This window comes from Centruroides vittatus, unplaced genomic scaffold, assembly GCF_030686945.1.
Source record: "Centruroides vittatus isolate TY-2023 unplaced genomic scaffold, ASM3068694v2 contig_7, whole genome shotgun sequence".
Classification (NCBI taxonomy): Eukaryota; Metazoa; Arthropoda; class Arachnida; order Scorpiones; family Buthidae; genus Centruroides; species Centruroides vittatus.
Genome location: NW_027122442.1, coordinates 547,981 through 569,595, shown reverse-complemented (window position 1 = coordinate 569,595; position 21,615 = coordinate 547,981). Strand labels below are relative to the sequence as shown.

General features: G+C 28.7%; 1 protein-coding gene across 4 annotated transcripts in view; it reads left to right on the top strand.

Moving 5' to 3' along the window:
* The window catches only part of LOC136980460 (uro-adherence factor A), a 102,471-nt gene that overhangs the window by 31,544 nt on the left and 49,312 nt on the right, over positions 1-21,615 (top strand). For all 4 annotated transcript variants that reach the window (XM_067276569.1, XM_067276566.1, XM_067276567.1 and 1 more), the window contains exons 4-6: positions 4,645-4,844; positions 6,712-6,857; positions 14,445-18,649. In XM_067276569.1, the coding sequence (XP_067132670.1) occupies positions 4,645-4,844; positions 6,712-6,857; positions 14,445-18,649 (4,551 nt within the window). The remainder of the gene's footprint in view (positions 1-4,644; positions 4,845-6,711; positions 6,858-14,444; positions 18,650-21,615) is intronic.

Below are 21,615 nucleotides of genomic sequence, written 5' to 3'. Positions count from 1 at the left end.
ATTCTATAAAGCAAATAAGTTTAGATAAAATACAAATAAAAAATTTATGCTTTGTTCATAAACTGTCCGTTTGTTTTAAATTACATTAATTCAAATGTAAAAGATAATGTGTGGAAACTTTAATCTCACTATTTATCATCAACAGTTGGAGTTCCTTTTTTGCCATTTTATATAGCCTTTATGTTGCTGAACTTTTCTTTTTAAATAATAATTATTATTGTATATGTATATATTGTATATATATATATGTATTAGGTATAAATCAGTTGGTAATGTCTCCAAACTTAATTTTTCCACAAGAAATACTCAGTTTAGTTTTTGCAATTGATATGACTCTCTTAGCCTTCTTTGTTCCAGATTTTGCTTTCAATCTTTGGCTATTCTTTCAAAATTCAGTTGTCTTAATTGGAATGTCACTTTTAATGAATTTATGTTCTATCAATTGAACTTCATTAATAGACAATAGATTTTCTGTCTGCCAAAGCCCACCATGATCAAGTAGATAAAAGTTTTGAATGCTAGTAATTGATTCTAGGTTTATACCTGACTAAAGGGATGAGTATATGCAGTTTCTAAAGATAAGTTCAGTAAATAAACTTTGGTTCTTTTAGTACACAGGAAGTAATGTGATGTGATATACCAAAGAATTACTGAATGATTAATGCCTGCTTTCAAAATGTCAGAAAAGCAACTCTTAGAAGGTCTTGTTACTATTATAAAAATTAATATTATACAACATTATTTGTATTACATTTGCACTATTTTTATTTTTTGAGATAATTTTTTTTTATCTAAACATAAAGAAAATTCCTTCTCTTCATAACAAAACAAGTATCATGTGGGAGTAGCTATATTATTACATTGAAGCACAGAGTCTAAACACAGTGTACAGTACATAGTGCTGTTACAGGAAGCAACTGGTTTTACTTCTGAACACTGCACCAAAATAGTTATTTTACTAAACAATCTGTAAGTTGGGTGGCCTTAGCAAGGTTTTCAGGTGGTGCAAGATCTCATTGTGGTACCCCCTCTGTTGAGACTTAACTGTACATAGAGACTAAAGATAACACATTTTTTACATTATTAATAACTCAGACCTCCGAAAGATTAGCATAGTAGTAATATGGATGAGAAACAATAACAGTAAAAAGAAACAATATTTGTTTGAAAAGGTTTAATTAATGGCACAGACAATGCTCACATCATGCAAATGTCAAATTTACATTGTAAATTAATTTAAAATTGAAACAAATTAAGAAATGAAAAATGAACTAAAAAGCCTAGATTAACACTCATAAACCTTAAAAGTCCAGTAGTAAATATTTAATAGAAAACAAATGTTTTCGACTGTAGTTTCGGTCTTCTTTAGATTTAAAAAATCAGATTCGAACAAGTGAACAACAAAAATTACGAAATTATTTTCAAAAATGGAACAGCACAAACGGATTTTAAAACAATGGAACACTGTAGACATGTGTATAAACAGTTATGCATATAAAGCCTAGATTGCCACCTTTCTTGCTTTTGCACTTGCAAATTTTTTTTTTAATTCAGAATAATTCAAATCCTGGGCAATACTATTTTCTAAGATAAAAATTGCTAGATCTGACTGTCTATCCTGACACTTGGTTGAACATAAATAAGTTTTAATGAGTTTTAACTTACTGAAACTTTGTTTTCTTTTAGTGGCAGTTACAGGGATGGTCAACAAAATTTGAAGTGTTGTCCATACATTTAGAAATATATCCTGGCAACCATTTTGTTTAATAAGTTGAAGAACTTTTATTGGTTCTGCCGATTCAAGCTCTTTCAACAATGGATTCAGGTGTAAAAGTTTCTCAACTAATTGACAACCAGATATGTCACATTTTTCTTCATTGGTTAAACTTATTTCTAAATCTGCACAGGCTTTTTCCAATTTGGACTTTTCAGGAATTGTTTTGATATTGTAAAGAAAGGACCATGTATCATTAAATTTGGATAGTTGTGTAAATCGAGTGACCAACACATTCTCAATTGTATTGATCATAGGACACAAAATGTTCATTTTAAACAATTCTTCAGGATCTGTTGGTGTCTCATCTACGGCCTTGTATTCAAATAATCCCTTCTTTGGGGATCAGACTGGCTTAAAAATAGGATCTATCCCAGCCTGAGAAACAATTTCCATAGCTGTTATCAGAGCAGACGAATAACTCTGGTATTCTTTTACAAATTCTGAGCAGTTCTTCAGCAATTGTGAAGCGTTTAGTAAATTCATTTTGGCAGGTAAGGGTTAAGTAGTAATAAGGTAATTGGGTATTATTTTTTGTGCAGATGATCTATTATTGCATTTTCTGTGCCCCCCTATAATGGCACAGAAAATCATCACTTACATCATAGGGGGTGCACAGAAAATCAGTGCACTTACATCACTGCCCTAGGGCCACTCCTGATGTAAGTGCACTAATGCACTTAGTTCATTTATTGAACTTGTCCCAACTTTTCTCTATATGTTGTTTTGTGTTTCTTTATCTCATCAATCAAACCTGTCTCTGCTAAAATTACATTCTTAACTCTGTAAAATTTTTATTAAGCATAAAATTATAAATATTGATTTAAAGTCACAATTTAATAAAATACTCTGAACTTGTAATTAAATTTGGAAACATTGAAAAAATTGGAAATATTCAAGTCATTTCTGCTATTTATAGTTCTTTAAATAAATATTATTATTATATATATAATAATAATATTTATTATAATATAATAATATGTGTATATATATATATTATTATAATTTAGATATTTAAGAACTTTTACATAATTGAAATTTTTTCGAAATTTTATATTTAAGTTTACCCAATCAAACATAAAGAAAGATCTTTTTTGATAATTGATTGTTTAATATCTTACAGTTAAAAATCATTTTACTCAAATTATTGCAATGCAGATTTAATGCCCTTAAACCTGATAAGCACAAATTTGAATGCTTTTATCTTTTTAATCATGATATATTATTTTCATATTCAGAAGGTATTTAATGCAATCAACAAACTTACTGTTTGTTATCATAGCTCAGATTGCATTTTTTCTATTTTTTAATTAAAATAAAATTAGTCTATTATAATCTCAGTATTTTTCATATCTTTTTATTAAAAAACAAAAACCAGTTTTATTCTGAAATAGTGGTCATCATACTCCATGATTATCACTATATGTAAAAATACATTTCTGTAGATCAGATCATTAAAAATGACCGAAAGCATTTGAATAGATAATAAAACAGCTGCATATTAATTAAAAGGTTTCATTTGAGGTTTAGTTGAATCTTTACACATTATGTGCAATTATTAATGATAAACAGATACATAATAAAATGTAAATAATATGTTTTAAATTACAGTAGCGAACCGAAAATCGGAATCAATTGGGGACTGGGGTTGTTCAGATTAGTAATTTGTTCCGATTACCAATTATGTACGAAAAAATACATTAACCTGTCCGATGTTCAAATTTTTCTCCGTTGCGTGTCGCTTCGTGTTGAATTTTCATTGATTTTAAGCCTAACGAAAATTTTTATAATAATAATCGAGGCTATCGTATCATTAAAAATTATTTCTGCATTTTGTACAAACAAAATAAATATATTGAAGAATATAAAAACATGAAAATTATACTTTAGAAGTAAATTTAGTATCAGAAATGTTTGATTCAGCACGACACAGTCCGACTGAAAACCGTTCCGATTACCGGGGTTCTGATTAACGAGTCTCTACTGTATTTAGAACTTAATAGTAATAAATTGTAAAATAAGTATTAATTCTATCAAAAAATTTTTATGAACTCCAATATTTTAGTTTTTTTTTTATGTGAAACACTAAAATTGGTTTTTACAGTTTTAATGATTAAATATGTCATTGTCTTATAAACTATGATAATTAATTTTTCTAAATGAAAGAATTTTCATAATTTAATTTACATTGTTTACAATATGTAAGTGAAAGTAAGAAATGAAAGTAACATTAAGAAACAAAAATAAATATTAAAACAAATAATGTTTTAAAAGGAAGGAAAAATCTTAAGTTATATTTATACAGTCAAACCTGTTTTTATGCGCTCTTTTTATGTGCGATTTTTATTTGTGCGATTTTTTTAATGCGAATTTTTAATTTGTGCGGTATAGTTGGCGACTAGTCTCGTGCGATTCGTCATGTCTCACGTTGACTTATTATAGCTAAATAAACTTATTATAGCATAAATGCACTTATTATAGTAATATTATTGCATGAATATGCGAAAAATGAAATAATTTACTTTTTAAGTCAACAAAACACCACCTGGACAAAAATATGTAAAACAGACGATAGACCAGACGATGCAGTCAAGTGCTGACATCTGTTGTCAATAAATTCTATTTCGTACGGTTTTGAGTTATTTTCTATGTGAGACTTTTTTTATGCGGTCCCTGTTGACCGCATAAAAAAATTATTTTTTTAATTGTGTTGCGAAAACTATTATTTACAGCCATTCGTGAAGTTTCGTGAGATTTTTTTTAATGCGTTTTTTTTAATGCGGTCCCTATCCCCCGCATGGAAAAATCTTAAGTTATATTTATAATTTGTTTTAGTAATAAAAATCTTAAAACTTTTGTTTATATTTCAGCGTTTATTGGAAACACAATTTGATTGCAATGGAAAATTCAAATCTGAAGTCAATAAACAAGAAGCTGTTTCCCTCAGAGTTCTTCCAATTGGAAGGGATGTGCAAGGTCATATGTATTGGTATCAGTTGGACAGGGAATTAAATGTTAGAGTATATCGTGAAGATGCAGACGATGAGCGTTCATGGAGATTGGTGTGCCAGTATGTATATTTATAAAACATTAAAAAAATATTTATCACTATTTGAAAGATTGTGTGGATAAATTGTTTATTTTAATGATTGATCAAATGATAAAATTAAATAAAATTAATTATATATATATATATAGGTAATTTGAAAAATGAGAGATAATTTTGATTGTGATGGCCAATTCACAGAACCACAAACAAAAATAAAATTAATATTTTGGCTGAATTTCAAATTTATGAGTGGTGCAGTTGTCTGAATCATTGAGTAATGCAATGGTACAAGTTCTCATTTCATAGATAAATTCATTTTATTTTTACAAAAATGGTAATTAAACTAGTATATCATTTTTCCGTTGTAACATTATGCCAAAAATGGGCACTAGAGGCACCCCAATCGTGTGCCATATTTCAAACATTTAAATTAACAATATAAATTATTATTATTCATTTGGCCAATAACAATATAAATAATTCAGTATATTTGTAATAGGAATTTATTATTGTCACGGAATGCCTGTAACGTGTACTAGGGGGCAAATAACGAAAAAAAAACGGATAGTTTTGAAAATTACATAGTGGACTCCCGGAAGGTAATATTTTAATAATAGAGCATAAAACTTTCATATATTAAGTGCATCAAACGTGCTTCATAGGAAATTGTAATGCTGCTAGAACGCCCACTAGGGGGCTTCCCAGGCTACTAGTATTTATATATATTATATATTAAAATGATTTATTTTAATTACTACCATTTAAAGACAAATAGTTGCAATTATTACCTTTGTCTCATTTGAAACATTCCAGTTATTTTAATAAAAAATACATTTTTTCTCTCTGTCATCATCCCTTACATTGTCAGTGTTTTTGGGTTGGTTATATTCTCTGGGCTGAGAATATAATGAAGATTGTGCTTTGGTTAGTATGATTATAAAAATTGATGTACAAACGAAAGTCACTGTTATGTGAAGTAAGTATAAATGATTTGAAAAAGTTTTGAAATTTGTTTGTGAAAAATTATCATCATCTAATAAATATGATGATAATTTTGTATATAGATTTTGTTTTAATTTATAATAAAATAGATATTGTTTTGAAATTTATAAATTTTTAAATATTTTTTACAATATATAAAATTTCATAAACTCTTTGAAATGCCAATTGAAAATGTATGTAAAAATTTTTTTGATAATACAGTATTAAAATTTGTTGAATCAAAGTGATTTTCCACAGGCCAAAAAATTACAGTACACTTGCTTTAAATAGGAAAAAATTAGAACCTTCATTTAAAGTTATTTAACAGTGATTTATAAGATATTAAAGGCAGAACATTATAATAAGTAATGTTTTGATTTATATTTAGAAAAGCATAGGATGATAATGTAGGGCAATTCAAAAAGAATGATACTTTTTCAAAGTTGTGTTAAAATATAATTAGAATGTTTACAGTCATGGAACAATTATTATAATAACTCTCAAGCTTTTTAAGTCTTAAAGTTATAAATATTTATATAAACATGTAAAAGTTTGATATTTTTGTAATAAGCCAAATGATTACTGGATTTCTTCCAGAATATTCTAAATTATTTAATACATATTAATTTAATTATAATTATTCAATTTAATAAGAGATGGTGCTTAATGCTTACCTCTAGTAAAAATTATGTAATATTTAATCATTAATAGTAGTGGTAAAGTAGCCCAAAAATCTGGCAATTGTTTGGCTTGTTATAAATAATGTAGTAACCAAGAAATATGTTGACACTTTTTATTATTCTAGTGTACTTTTTATATCTTGTATAAATATTAATGAAAATTGTAAAAATCTTAATTAAAAAAATATCATTGTTATTATATATTTAATAATAATTTTGGTGATTAGAACACGGGATGAATTATCCGAGCTTATTGAAACATTGGAGATGAACACTCTCTTACCAAAGAAAGAAGAATCATCATCAGCATGTAGTGAAAATGGTGATAGTAATATCACTGAAGCTTGTGAATCCAAGACTGGATTTATTGATGGTAAGAAATTTTAAAATGTAATGTTTGTATTATTATTTTGATTTAATTGTTTATTCAAATTATTTTATCTTATATATAAAAATCTAGAAAAAGTTACTTCATATATCAGACTTTTTATAGATGTCTAAACTTTTTATCATAAGAATACAGTAGAGAGTCGTAAATCGGCACCCCGGTAATCAGAATCGCCGGTATTCGGCACGATTTTCAGTCGGACTGTATCGTGCTGAATCGAACGTTTTTGATACTAAATTTACTTCTAAAGTATAATTTTCATGTTTTTTATATTCTTCAATATATTTATTTTGTTTGTACAAAATGCAGAAATAATTTTTAACAATACGATAGCCTCAATTATTATTATAAAAATTTTCGTTAGGCTTAAAATCGACGAAAATTCAACACGAAGCAACACGCAAAGGAGAAAAATTCAATGCGAAGCGACACGCAACGGAGAAAAATTTGAACATTGGACAGGTTAATATATTTTTTCGTACATAGACCGTAATCGGAACAAATCCCTAATCTGAACAACCCCAGTCCCCAATTGATTCCGATTTTAGGTTCTCTGCTGTATTCCAAAACTTATTTTTAGTATTCTGTTATAAGTTTATTCTGAAGATGAATTTGGAAATATTTTGTAGATAATATATTTAATCTTATCTTTCTTAAGTTATTTTGTTTTTATAAAAATAAACTTGAAATAGCATATGATTTGAATATATAAGTAGTCAAAGAATCCTTTGTTATATTTTATTATAAAAATACCATATTTTCTGGTATATAGGACACACTAGTGTGTAAGATGCCATTCTTTTTCAGGAGCATTTTTGAAAAAATTATTTTATTGAAGAAATTATACATTGTTGAAAATAATTATAACATCTTATCATATATTAATTGAAAACAAATTTAAAGACTTTTATGTAAAACAATTATGTATTATAGAAAAAGTGTAATAAAATGGAGAAAACACTGAGATCGGCGTTATATGTACAGTACGTTGTCTTATCGCAAGCACTTTCGACAAACCTATAGTCATCGTCATCAGGTGAATATGGAAATTTACTAAAAACAAACAGAAATAATCTGATGAAGAACAGAACGCTTAAAATTCAAATTAAAACTTTTGTTAAAACTGTTAAGAACACACAACAAATATTCAAATGTGTTTGAAATTGAACGAGCAGTACGCTCTGTGATGTGTGAAGTGGCGCATGCGTGGATCCAGGCTCATGCTGTATGTATACTGGAGGATGCTAATAGTTGCTTAATTGCTTGTACAGCATGACCCATACACTGGGCAGGTCGAGGGTAGGAGTGTTGCATGTATCCAAGGTAATATTAAGAAGAGATTCCCATATAAAAACGAGTTTCTGATTTTTATAGCTCTTGAGCATAATTGATTGGGACCATAGCGGGTTGTAATCCTGCTCAAGTACCTTTTTTGTAAGTTCTGTGGTGTGCCTATCTCTCACAACGTCCTACCGCAAGGTGGCTAGCAAGCATTCTAGTAATGGCCACGCCATACCTTGTGTTTACTCCCGTTGCAAGATTCTCCAGTGGAACTGCATAGACCCCTGACTTCTCGAGAGTAGAAAACTTGTCCCTATCATTGCAAATGAGTTTGCGTAGGTTTGGAAGTGGGGATAGTGGTATGACAAGGTTACGCTACTTAAAAATACGGCAAATGCGTATAGAAAGGGGTCCAAGGTATGGCAATGATGTTTGAACCAAAGAAAATTCCCTCTTATTGCATAGCATAGTGCTTGGAAATAGTGATTTTTTTTACCATATTGAGCACGTGTAAATTTAGCATGCGAAAAACCAGCAGTGCGTATTGCCAAACTGATGCTGATGGAAAAAAGTCATAGATAATACGTCTGATAAACACACCAAATGATATGCCAAATTCTTGGGCTATGTGAACACTATAATTAAATATTAGAAATCAGTTAATTTGATTAGAAGTAGGCAGTTATGTTTCTATCTCATATTTAATGTAATAATTATAAATAATTTTAATTTAGACATTTCTAAAATTTAATTTGGAATTGGTCATTAAATTTAATACGAGATGGCAGCATAACTACCTACCTCAAGTCAAATTAATTAATTTCTAATATTTAATTATAGCCTTTACATAGCCCAAGAATTTGGCATATCATTTGGCATGTTTATTATATAACGGGGTATGGTTGTTGATGTTTATTTGTAATATGTGTGAACACAAGTTTGGAAAAATGTGTGATCACAAGTGACACTAAGATGATAGCGGAACGAGTGCTAAACACAGACTGATGGAGCATGTGCACAATCTGGGACTTCTCCTCTCCTGGTCACTCATTATGCAAAACATTGTTCGTTAAGCGAGTCATTTTTTAACAATTTGTTTTTGCTCGTTATGCGAGACACTCGTTATACGAGGTGCTCATTAAGTGAGGTTCCACTGTAGTGTGTTCATTTGCAGGTTTTCCTCAGACAATGTGAAATCTCAATTAATTGGGGTTTGGATAATCAGGATTCTACTGTATGTTGAAAAAAATCAAGAATAAACTAAAATAAGATAATGAAAGTTAAATGGTTGGTGATAAAATGTTTTTTTTTTTTTTTTTTAGACCAAAATGTCTGATCATTAGACTGGTGTCTTGTTTTTATTTCTAGTGGAATGTCAGTCTAATAATGATAAAAATTTTGATCTCAAAAGATGTTTATTGCTAAATAGGAAGTTAATATGTTTTGTAAACAAAAAAATAAATAAAAAGTATATTTTTTATTATACATGGTGTTTGTACGAGGAGTTTATTTCCAAATGGATGTGAGTGTGTATGAAAATAAGGAATTACAGTAGAAAGAATATGTCTTTGTAAAGGAATATGAATTGGAAGCTATTTTTCCTATTATATATGGGCCTATTTTACACACAAATTTGAGCTTGCAATGAGTAATATTACGGTATTAGTTCAGATATCATGAGTTTGGCACTTATGTACATTTGAAATGAAGCTCTTCATATATATATATATATATATATAGAATTGAACTCATTACATTGGTTACAATTCATGAACAAATGAAAATGAAATGTTTAAATTTGCAGTGTAGTTAGCTTGGTTCATGCTAATGCTCATCACATCATGTGCTGAAAGTGATTACCATCTTTCAAGATGCATATTTTGAGGAAGCACATCATGTTTCACTTTCTTTAACATGTCTCTCACTCTCACACCATGAATGATTGATTATTGTAATGATGCTCTCCTTCATCTGCTCAAGGATATGAATATTGTGGAAAACTCTTTTCCTAAGATTGCTCCAGAAGTAGTAGTCTGGCTTGTAAAATCAGATACCGTATATCTTGGTGGATAAGACGATAGTTGAACCATAAAAAATGACCCTGAAAATCCGGGGTCGTCTTATAGGACAGATACAAAAAAATTAGATTGAAATTTATATAAATTAAAACCATTATAAAAAGACAGACAAACCGTAATTATTTACTAGAAGAGAGTAGGGTACGTGCACAAAATAGAATAGCCTATAGGATGTTTTTGTAAATAGTCAAGGTCATTACCTGAATGCTCGAATTAGTGCGAATGTTTTTCAAAAATGGCCAGATGCAAGCAAATAAAATTTGTTCATTCGAAAAATTACAAATAGGACATAATTCCATATACACTATACAGTATTATTATTCAGATAATGATTGCTGATCTAAACTAAATTCATAGGCTGTTAATAGTTTGGGGGTCGTCTTATAGGACAGATATATGCTAAAACTATAAAACTTCGACGAAAATTTATACATCGTCTTATCTGAAGGTCGTCTTATCTGCCGAGATATACAGTAGTCAGAATGGCTTCAGATCCTTAGAAATGATATTGGTGTTAAAATAACTGTGTATAGAGAAAATGTATAAACATTTTTTTGCAGTGTTGCCAGATTTTACCACAGCCTTACATAATTGTCATCACTTTTTCATTGCTATCAAAGTATTGTTCACTAAAAATTCCTTCAAGTACAGAAAAAAGAAGTCACGGCATACAAGTTTTAGGCTAGAGAATGGATGTTGGAAAATTTTCCATTGAACTTTTCCAACAGTTAGCTTATTCAAGCAGTTGTTTGCAGTTGTACGGTGTCATGAAGCAACGCAACATCAGAGCTCAGTATGTATCATTTGTTTTGGCTAGTTTTTCATGATTTTTTTTCAATGTCTGGCAATACTCAATTGCATTTTATTGTTGCTTCATGACTCAGAAATTTACATATAAAAATATCATATCTATCTCTAAATACATTGCACATATTTTTCTTGTTTAGTGTACTTGATTTTCATGGCTATCAGGATCTACTGTGTCTCCACTGTATAGATGCTGCCTATTGTTACATGGAAAATCTGTAATAACATGAAAATTATTCACCTTGTGAATCAGCTCAAGAACTTTTATATTGCAGACATATTGTTTTTTGCATTCATCTGTTAGCAATTTTGGAATTCATTTTGAACACAGTTTGAGATACTGCAGGTTTTATTGATGATTTTGTATAGCATAGTTTGAGAAATTTACAGGAATGTGATAATCAAGTTATTGAATCTTCTGTTTGTGATTTGAGTTAAAAAACTGGCAAGTTGTTTCTTTAGTGAAAGAATTATAAAACCCTAACTATTAAACAAAACTGTGTCAATTTTGGAGATAATTATAAAATTTAATATGAGATGGTGTCTAACATAGGTTAGGGTCAAATTTATTAATAATTTATAATTATTATTGCCTAATTATAGCCCGATGATATACTGCAGTTGATGGAGTGTTATTGCAATGTATTGGGTTTAGTGATGTGTATTTAGATAATTCTATTGAAAAGTAAATAAAAAACATGTAAACTTTTGAAATAAAGGAATTTCTAAAATGTTTTCTTTATCTTGTAGAGTCAATTGGAATTTATTTTCTAAATTTACTTTATCATTTGGTTAATTATCATTTTTCAGTAAGTTGGTTCAAAACTTTTCTGAATTAATGGTTTTTATGGACTAATTGAGGTTGTATAATAATAATTCAAGTGTATATTCTGAACTACTAATTACGTGCTTTCTATATTTTTAAAACATTATAGACTGCTAGAAAGTTAAATTAAGCATATACTAATTTGGGCTGATATTTATTCTTAATATCATTTGTGTGACCAGAAGGTCTGCACCTCTTTAGTGCCTTGTCAGGACTGACACCACTGTGTCTTCTAGGGTAGATACAGAAACCTTAATGGCTGCAAATTCAAGATTTGCGTAAACGGTCACATGCGCGGGCGATTGGATTCGAGATGGAGGAGGGTTGAGAGACGGATTAGAAGTGAATCACTCGAATACAAGATTAACAACTAAAATAACCGATTTAATTTAACTAAAAAGAATGCATAGCTCTATGCTGTCGAATAATGGTTGAGAGAGAGAGAGTTTACAAGAACCCTCAAGTAGGTATAGATACCTTAAAGCACTTATAATTGTGCGGATTTTCGGATCCCTGACTTATAGGTCATTCGGGACGGAATCCAGGGGCGGTTGAGGTTTTCCTTTCCTTGGATGACGGTCGATGGAGAACTGGAGGATTTAATAATCCAGGGAGTTCGACAATGTTCTTAAAGAAACACAGGGTCTGAAATTCCTGGTAGCCTGGATGATGATGATACAGCTCCCTTTTTTTTCGGGGCACTTCTTTGATATGTTTGTGAACTCTCGACGACCTCTATGTCCTTGAGTCACTCCTTTTTTTACTCCAAATCACGTTATCCTTTTTCCCCATTGTGAATTTTTGCTATTAGTTCCCTGTGACACATTTGATGAGTTTCCTGGGAAAGGAAACGACTCCAGGGAGAGAGATGTGATCATCCTTTGGTAATAAAATGGGAAAAACTTTCAAAAGATGAAAAATGAATTTTTTCACCAAATTTCGGCAAGACTAATCTCTCACATCTGCATCCTTCTCATGTTTAACTCTAGCTATGACTCCTAAGCAAAATTAGCTAAAAGTTGCACAAAATAGAATAGTCAATAGTAACTACTGTGTAGAGCAGTGGTTCTCAGTTGTTAATCTGTAGACCACTTAAACTGAGTTACAGATGAAGTGCAGACCATCTAAGTTTCCATCCACTTTCTATTCTGTAAATATTGCTTTAGATAATGATAGACAAAGCATTTTACTACATAATCTATCTGCTAACATAAGAGATATGATGTGTGAAAATGTTCTTTTTTATAAATAAACAGCAAAAAATTGCATTTTGGAAAAATGACTAGGTCAGTCTGTTGACCACCAGTAGTCCAAGGATCATCTTTGAGAACTACTGGTATAAATAATCTAAGTGAGCTTGCAATATGTGTTTCACTACAATTATTAATTAGAAACTTTTGTAATATAAGCAGAGGTGCAATATTATATTAAAATTTAATTGTCAGTGGTAGCATCTTAAATGTTTTTTTATTGTCATAATATGTACAATATATATATACAGTATATATATAAAAATGGACATGTTTGTGCCTATATTTCACTCTGCAGCCAAAACTACACATTGCACATGAATGGTATTTGTGTGTGGTAGTAGCCCCAAGTCTCCCATCGTGCACTATGGTTGTTGCATCTTGATAGCAATAAGGGTGTGGACGATATGGGGGTTGAAAGTGGTTGACTTCGAAAATGTGTGACACTTCAATGTTCCAGTTTTTTCTAGAAAGTTTCAGAACCTAGAGGTGAAATTTGGTACACAGTTAGGGTACATCATGAAAATGCACACTAAGAAGGGATTTTTTAAAATTCCACCCGCGGAGGGAGGGAGAGCATTAACCTGAGGAACGGCTTCTACTGTACTATTTTAGATGAGATTTTTTGTTTCTAATTATGTTTAGTCTTCATTGAGTACTTAGGGGTATTAAATTGATAACATTTCAGACATTGTTATAAATATTTTTTACATATTTCGATTTTTTAACAAAATGTTCGTACTGTTTTAAATTCGAATTTCGTTCTATAATCAAATTGGTTCGATTATAGAACGATTGTAAACGTTCCAGAAAATTTATCGAATTAAAAACAAGTGTTAAATAACAATTACTATGGTTGTTGAAATATTGAATGTAAATAGGGTTGAATGTAAATATTGAAATGTAAAATCTGCGCAAGCGAAGTCGCGGGTAACAGTTAGTGTACTATAAAAATTATATATAAATTTATTAGGTTTTTTTTATAATTGAAAATCAACATAGTTTTCAATCTTATATTATTATTAGTTTCACTAGGTAAGAATATTGTCAATTATGGTCATTGTTTTGTTCCATTTGATACTGTATACAAGAATATTATTTATTTTTTAGTTTATTATTTATTATAGAATATTATTTATTTTTATAATAATTTTCATTTATTTTCAAAATTCAACTTGGATTCTAGTTTCATTTGTTATCAAACTAATTTCATTTGACAGCATAATAATTATGTAATAAAGAAATTTAAAATTTTTTTATTTTGTTTATTGTAATTTAGAATGAATTTTGGTTCATATTTATATTTTATGAAATAATTTTTTTCTTCTAGGTACCAAAGCATCTGTTGAACCATCCTGCAAACCGCAAGTTACAGATACTGGTCAGCTTGTTAAACCAGAAAATGAAGTTAAAGAAGAAAAAGAAGCAACTTTGTCAATGGAAATTCCTTCTGGGCGTGCAGTTAAAATAGAAGCCTCTTGCAGTGAGTGTTCAAAAGAACATGATGTAACAGGTTGTGATAATCTTAAGAATGAAAAGAAATCTGAGTCCTTATTAACTGAAAAGAAAAGTTCTAATAGAGAAAGAGAAGAAAAAGAAGAGACAAGTAATAAAAGTGTAATTTTAAATTTGCCTGCAAATGATGAAAGAACTCAAATTAAAAGTGAAGTATCTGAACAATGTATTTCAGTAGAATTGAAGAATGAATCCATAAATAATGATGATAAAAGTAAGAATGTAGTTGAAACTCAGTTACAAGAAAAATTAACTCCTAAAGAAAGAGATAGGTTTTCTTTAGAAATAGACACAGAAAAAGAACATTCTTTAAAAAGTAACATTCCACAACTTTCTCCTGAAAAAATACTTGATAACCAATCACAACAAAACAATGAAAATAAAACATCAGTTATCTCTATGATATCTGGAAATGTTCTCAGGGAATCAAAAACTTTGCATCCAACAATTTGGAAAGAAAATCAGTATTTAGATTCTGAAGCTTATAATAAATCAATAATTTCAACACCCAAAGATCTTAGTAATAAAGTTTTTTCTTTACAAAGTAGTAATTCAGAATTAAATTTTTCTAATGTAAGTAATTCAACAATTTTAAGTCAGACTAATCAAGAATTAAGACAGGTTTATCCTGAAATTAAGGACTACAGAGGGTGTGAGAATATTCGAAATAAAAGTGGAAACGATGATAAACATGAATATGAAAGGCCACTAATTAAAACAACTAGCTTCCACCCATTTCCTAAAAAGGAAATGGTAGCTAAGTTTGAAGGCAGAATATTGTCTGATCATTCTTTGAGTCATCATCCAATAAATTTAACATCAGAAAAAATGAAGTCAGATGAAAAGATGATTGCTGAAAATTCTTCCAATTCTGCATATGAAATTTCTGCAAAAGAAAAATTTTTACAAATTGACTCTAATAAAAATTTGTCAAACAGATATATTGAAGACAATGAAAGTCAGTGTGCTGTAGATTTAAGTATTGGTTCTCGTAAAACAGATTCTGAAGTTCAGAAAATGAAATCTAATTCTCTGAAGTGTGATAAGTCAGTATTTCAGTTGACACACATAAGAGATGATCAGTCTGGTGAAAGTAGTGAATCAAGTATTCCAATTTTGGTCAATGAAACAATAAATAAATTGCCACCATCTTTTTCAATAGATAATGATAGACCTCCTCTTTTAAAAGAAATTCATAGCAGATTAGATGATCATAATAAATTAATTCCTGAAGGTAAAAAATCAAGGAGAAGTAGTGCATCAGAAACATTATGCAATGTGACTCACACTGTTATTGGAAATAGAAAATCTCCTATAATGAGAATGGATGAAGTAAATAGTGGTAAATTGATTTCTGAATTTAATACAGAAAGTGACAATAAAGTTGAAAATAAATGTGACCGAACACATTTAAGTGATAAAAAGAGAGAGCATAATGAAAGCAAAGAAGTTTCTGAAGTGCATGGATTAATTACATCACAAAGTAAGTTACCATTGGAATCAAATAAACCAACACCAGAACAGAGTAGAATTAGTGTTATTCAAAAGTTGTATGATAATTCTCAACACATTTCTTTAAAAGGAGAAGGTTTTCCATCCTCTATTGATCAGCAGATGTCTGAAACAGATAAACTAGAAACACAAAGAAATGAAATTTCAAATAGAGAAGCTGTTGTTAATAAGGAATCTATATGTGAAAATCAGTTGCAAGAAGTAATTAATAAAAAAGAGAAAGTAGAAAAGCAGTCTTTACAAAAATCTTCTGGAATGTCAAAGCATGAAAAAATGTCAATTTCAGATAATAGTTCAGAAATGAATAAGTCAAAAGAAAATGAAATTTGTAAAACTGTTCTTCAAAAAAGCAGTGATTTGAGTGAAAAATTATCCTCCATTGAATCTATTGTTCATTCCAAACTTGAATGTGAAGAAATCAAAAGCAAAAAAGATATCATTGAATCATCATCAGTTTCTGTACAAAGTTCAAAACATGTAAAACCTTCATCATTACTAACAAAAGCTGATGTGTGTATAACAGGCAAAGATAGTAAAGAAGATCACACTGAAAGGAATTCAGACTCAGTAGAGAAATATAAAAAGAAAAGTAGTAATGAAACAAAGGTGGAATCACTAGAAAAAGTAAATAAAAAAGACAATGAAATAAACTCTGAATCATTTGAAAAATGTAGAAAGCCAATTATGAAAGATACAGATTTAAAATCTCTTCAGAATTCAACTGATAAAACTAGTACAGAGATAGGTGTAAGATTAGAAGAGAGATCTGATAAAATAAAAACTATAGAAAATGAAGAATTGGTTGAAAAAACAAATGATAAATGTATTTCAGAAGTACATAGTGGTTCACATGAGAAAGATAGCAAAGAAAATGCTGCAGAGAAAGATTCTGGTTCATTAGAGAAATGTACAAAGAAAAATTTTACAGAAACTAACTTAAATACAGAACTACCTAATAAGACTAACAAAAAAGACATAAAAACAAATGTAGAATTGCTAGAAAAAAGTAACAGAAAAAGTAATTCAGAATTGATAGAGAAATGTGATAAAAAAGATGTATCAGAAACTAATACAGAAATTATTTCAGATTCTGTAGAAATACTTAATAATAAAGATTTTTCAGAAAAATCAGTACAACGTAATGAAAAAGAAAAAACTAGTATGAAATTATTGGATAAATGCAATGATAAAGATAATACAGGAACAAAGGCAGAATCTTTAGAGAATTATAAAACAAATAACAATGTAGAAATGAACAAAGAATTGTTAGAAAAATGCAACAAAAGTAATAAAGAATCTAATGCAGAATTTTCTGATAAACAGAGTAAAAAAGATGATGTAGAAATTAATGAAGAAAAATTAGAAAAAAGTAACAAAACTGATACAACTACAGAACCACTTGAGAAGTGTAACAAAAAACATAATTTAGATTCAAATACAGAATTATTAGGGAAATCTAATAAAAAGAATAAGATGGAAAAGTCTGATGAAAAAAATTTAAGAACTTTAGAAAATAAAGAGGGAAATAAAGAGCAGTCTGTTCAAAATGAATTAGCCACTGCTAAAGCAGCTTCTAAAGAAACAAAGGTAGATACTAATAAATCTGTTCGATCTAAAACATCAAAAGAAAAAAGGAATTCTCTAAGTAACTTAAGTAGTGAATCTGCAGTTACATCAAGTGCTTCTAAAGACCTAAAATTGATTGAGAAGGAATTAAAAGAAAAACATTCTGATAGAAGTATTACTTTTACAGAAGAAAAAGAAGGTAATGAGAAAAATAAAAATTTAAAAAATGACAAATCTGATGAATGTAATGATTCTGTAAATGATAAAATTTCAAGTCCAAAAGATAAAAATCTTAATAAAGAAAATGATAAATGTAAATCATCTGATGATTTAAATCAAAACTGTGATGTTACAACAGAAAAAGAAATTATTAAAACTAACGATGAATCTGTTGAACAGTCAACAGAAGAAAAATCTTTGGATATTTCTAGTGATGTAGAAAATAAAAAACAGTCTAAATCAGAAGACCAAGTAATAGACGATGATAAAGAAAATGATAGTCAAATGCAGGATGATGACGATAAAACAAATGATTCTAAAACAGAGCAATCAAAATCGGGCAAAGGAAAAAGAAAACGAGGACAAGGTGTTGTATTTTCTGATAATTCTGAAGCAACAGAACAATCTCAAGATAGTCAGGCTGATTTTATTATTTCAGAAGGATTCTTAGAAATATTAGATGGATCAAAATCCAGGGGTAGGGGTAGGGGGAGAGGGAGGGGTAGAGGTAGAAATCGTGGAAGAGGAAGAAATAATAATTCGGCAAAAGGAACTGAAAAAGTTGCAGAAGAAAGTGTTCCTCCAGTTCCAGTTAAAAGAAGTAAACGAATTCAAGAGCAATATCAGAAAAAAATGACAGAATTAGCAGAACAGATGAAAAAAGAACAAAGACAATTAGAAGCAATGGCTAAAGAAAAGGCTGCTTTAATGGCAATAGAAAAAGTGAGTATTTAATCAATTAATGCCCTTCTAACAGCCTTTCTAATATTTACTAATGGAACATTTCACAAAAAAATTTTAATGATATATTTTGTTTTTTAAATTCATAAAGCTTTTATAGTTTATCTCTGTGAATAGCCTGATTTTATGATTACATATTTAATGAATAAAATCAGTTAAATTTAAACTATGCATGAAAATAATTGGATTATACTATTTAATATAATTTACTATTTACATTGATATCAGTTATCATTTTTAAAGTTTATTTATTATTATTTAATATTGAATGTCCAAAATTTGATTTACACTTTTAATAATAATTTTTAAAAATTAAATAATGTTATAGATGTTTATTAATTATTATAGTTCTAATATTTTTTACTTGCCATTTAGATAAGAACTAAATAGATTTTGATTTTACAAAAACTAAATAACTTATATAATGTTTGAATTCTATACTATAAGCATTTTCAGACATTGATATATAATATTATAAGTATTTTACAGAATTTATTAGCTTTTTTTACCTTAATATTTCTTCATAGTTACATTAAAATGACTACAATAAAAAGTGTATGGATTAATTGGAAATATTTCTACTGTTGTGAAAAACTGTTTGTAATAGAAAAATAATAATATTTTCTTGTTCAGCATGATTAAATTAAAATTAGCCAAGAACAATTATAGTCTTGTAACTACAGAAATTATATAGATCTATAATCAATCTTACATTATTTTAATTTCTATCAAACAGTCCCTAAATTACTTCATTTTTCGAGGGGGCTAGTAACTTATTTGAACTTTTATAAAGACACAATTTTTATTTATCCAACTACATATAAGCCCACTTCCTTTCTGGACACTTTATTTAAAGTATTATTCAAGAGGATTTTTTGCTATTTTCTCTTGAAGTTAAATAATTTGCATTCTTTTCCTATATTTCTAAACTTCTTTTCCACCTTCTCTGTAAACATACATGATTTATCTTCCTAGTCTTCAATAGCTCTGGTATTTTCCCATATTTTCATATCATTGTTCTATTGTGGATATAGTCCTCTTTTTTCATTTTTTTTTACAATCTTTCTGAATTTGATTTTTTCTTTATCTTTGCAAAATCAAAATTATAGTGTAATTCCTAACATATTTCTCACAATAGTTGTGTTCTTTTATATATAACTTATAAAGAATGTCTAATACATCTGCCAAACCATATATCATATGGTTTGGCAGATATTTTATGACTGGATGCTAGTCTGATGTTAACTCTTGTCTTTTTTCTCTTGGATTTGAGATCATCCATGGCTTTATCTATACCATAAATAATTAAAATTCATGTGCTAGTGATTATTAAAGTGGTCTAAGTCAAAAATAGGAAGACATTGAATTTATTTCACAAACTATTTGTAAATTTTACAATCATGTAAAAAAAACTTATTTTGCAAAAAAATATTTTTCTTTTTATGATTATAAAAATATTTTTTAATTTTTACAAACTCAAAAGTCATCTTCAAATGAAAAATATATAACTTAAATCACTTTCATAATCACTAGCAGTTATAGTATCAGAAAATTATACTTTAGCACGTGGCTGCACCTCTGTTTTAATAGTTGACTTCCTTCCCACCATATGATATGTATCAAAATTCAAACCAACTGTGTGTTACTATAGATTTATGGCGATATAGATTACAGAATTAATATAATTGTCAGATATTAATTAAAAGGAATAGAAAAATGAAAATACATCTTCTGAATAATATGTAGAATGCTATAATGAAGATCCAAGACAAGACCAAACCAGAATGGCACTTGCCAACTGGTTCCCAGTACCAGGTCAGTCTATTATCATATTAGTGATTATGGTGAATGTAGAGTAGGTTGTCTTGCTTGCTGATGTTGAAAAAAAGGTAAAATGATTATGGACTTAACCAGAAAACAGACAACAAATTCTCCTCTGTTTGGGCTTAAGCCCAAACAATTGGAGAAAACATTCCTTTCCTGGAGACAGACAAACATAAATATGGATAAGTGTTTTTATGCTATATGCTCATTTTCACATCAGTTTCATATTTAAAAAAAAACTTTTTTATCTGAAGATGTGAGTGGATAGCTAAAAAGTGTTCATCAGTATTTATCTTTGTATTTACTCCAGGAAAGCATTTTATGTTATTTTAAGTTATTGTTCTATAATATTGTAATAGAAATATAATAGTATTAAATTTAATACAGTTGACCTGTCTATATCAAACATGTTTATCTAGAAAATCTTTTTATCTCAAAATTTATTTTTTTTTCTATGTATTTTCAGCCTAACTTCAATATATTTTCTGTGTTAATCTCAAATAATTTTTTCCCAAAACATGTATATCCCAAATTATGGACTGAAATGTCAATTACAAATTCAAAGCTCAGTTACTACATTTTGATAGCATAAATTGCATTTGAGAAAAATCCCTTCAAATATAGTACAGTACATAGTTGCAGTTAATGTTGCTTTTATCTGCCTTGTTTGGCTTGTGTCTTATTTGTTGAAGAAAGTCAAGCATCAGAAACTAGCTATTGACAAACTATTTCTGTTAAGATATGCCAAAAATATTTTATACATAATACAGGTATGTACTGTACTATTGTATTAATACAATACTGTACTTCCAGTCAAACCTTTTACTGTTTACTGTGAATAAACCTCTACATCTCAAAACTTGTCTATCTTGAATTTTTTTCTCATTCCTGAGACTTGAGATAGACAGGTTCAACTGCACTATTGTTAAAGATATTTTGCTATTAAAAAAACTAAGTTTGAATAAGAGATGAAATATTAAAGATAAAATTTTAAATACTGTTTTTAATTTAAAAATTTACAAAGATATTATGTTTAATGCAATTGTTATAAAAGAATGTTATTAAAAATAGTTAAATATATTTTTTAATTACTGTTCTGAGTAGTTAAAAACTTTAGAATAATT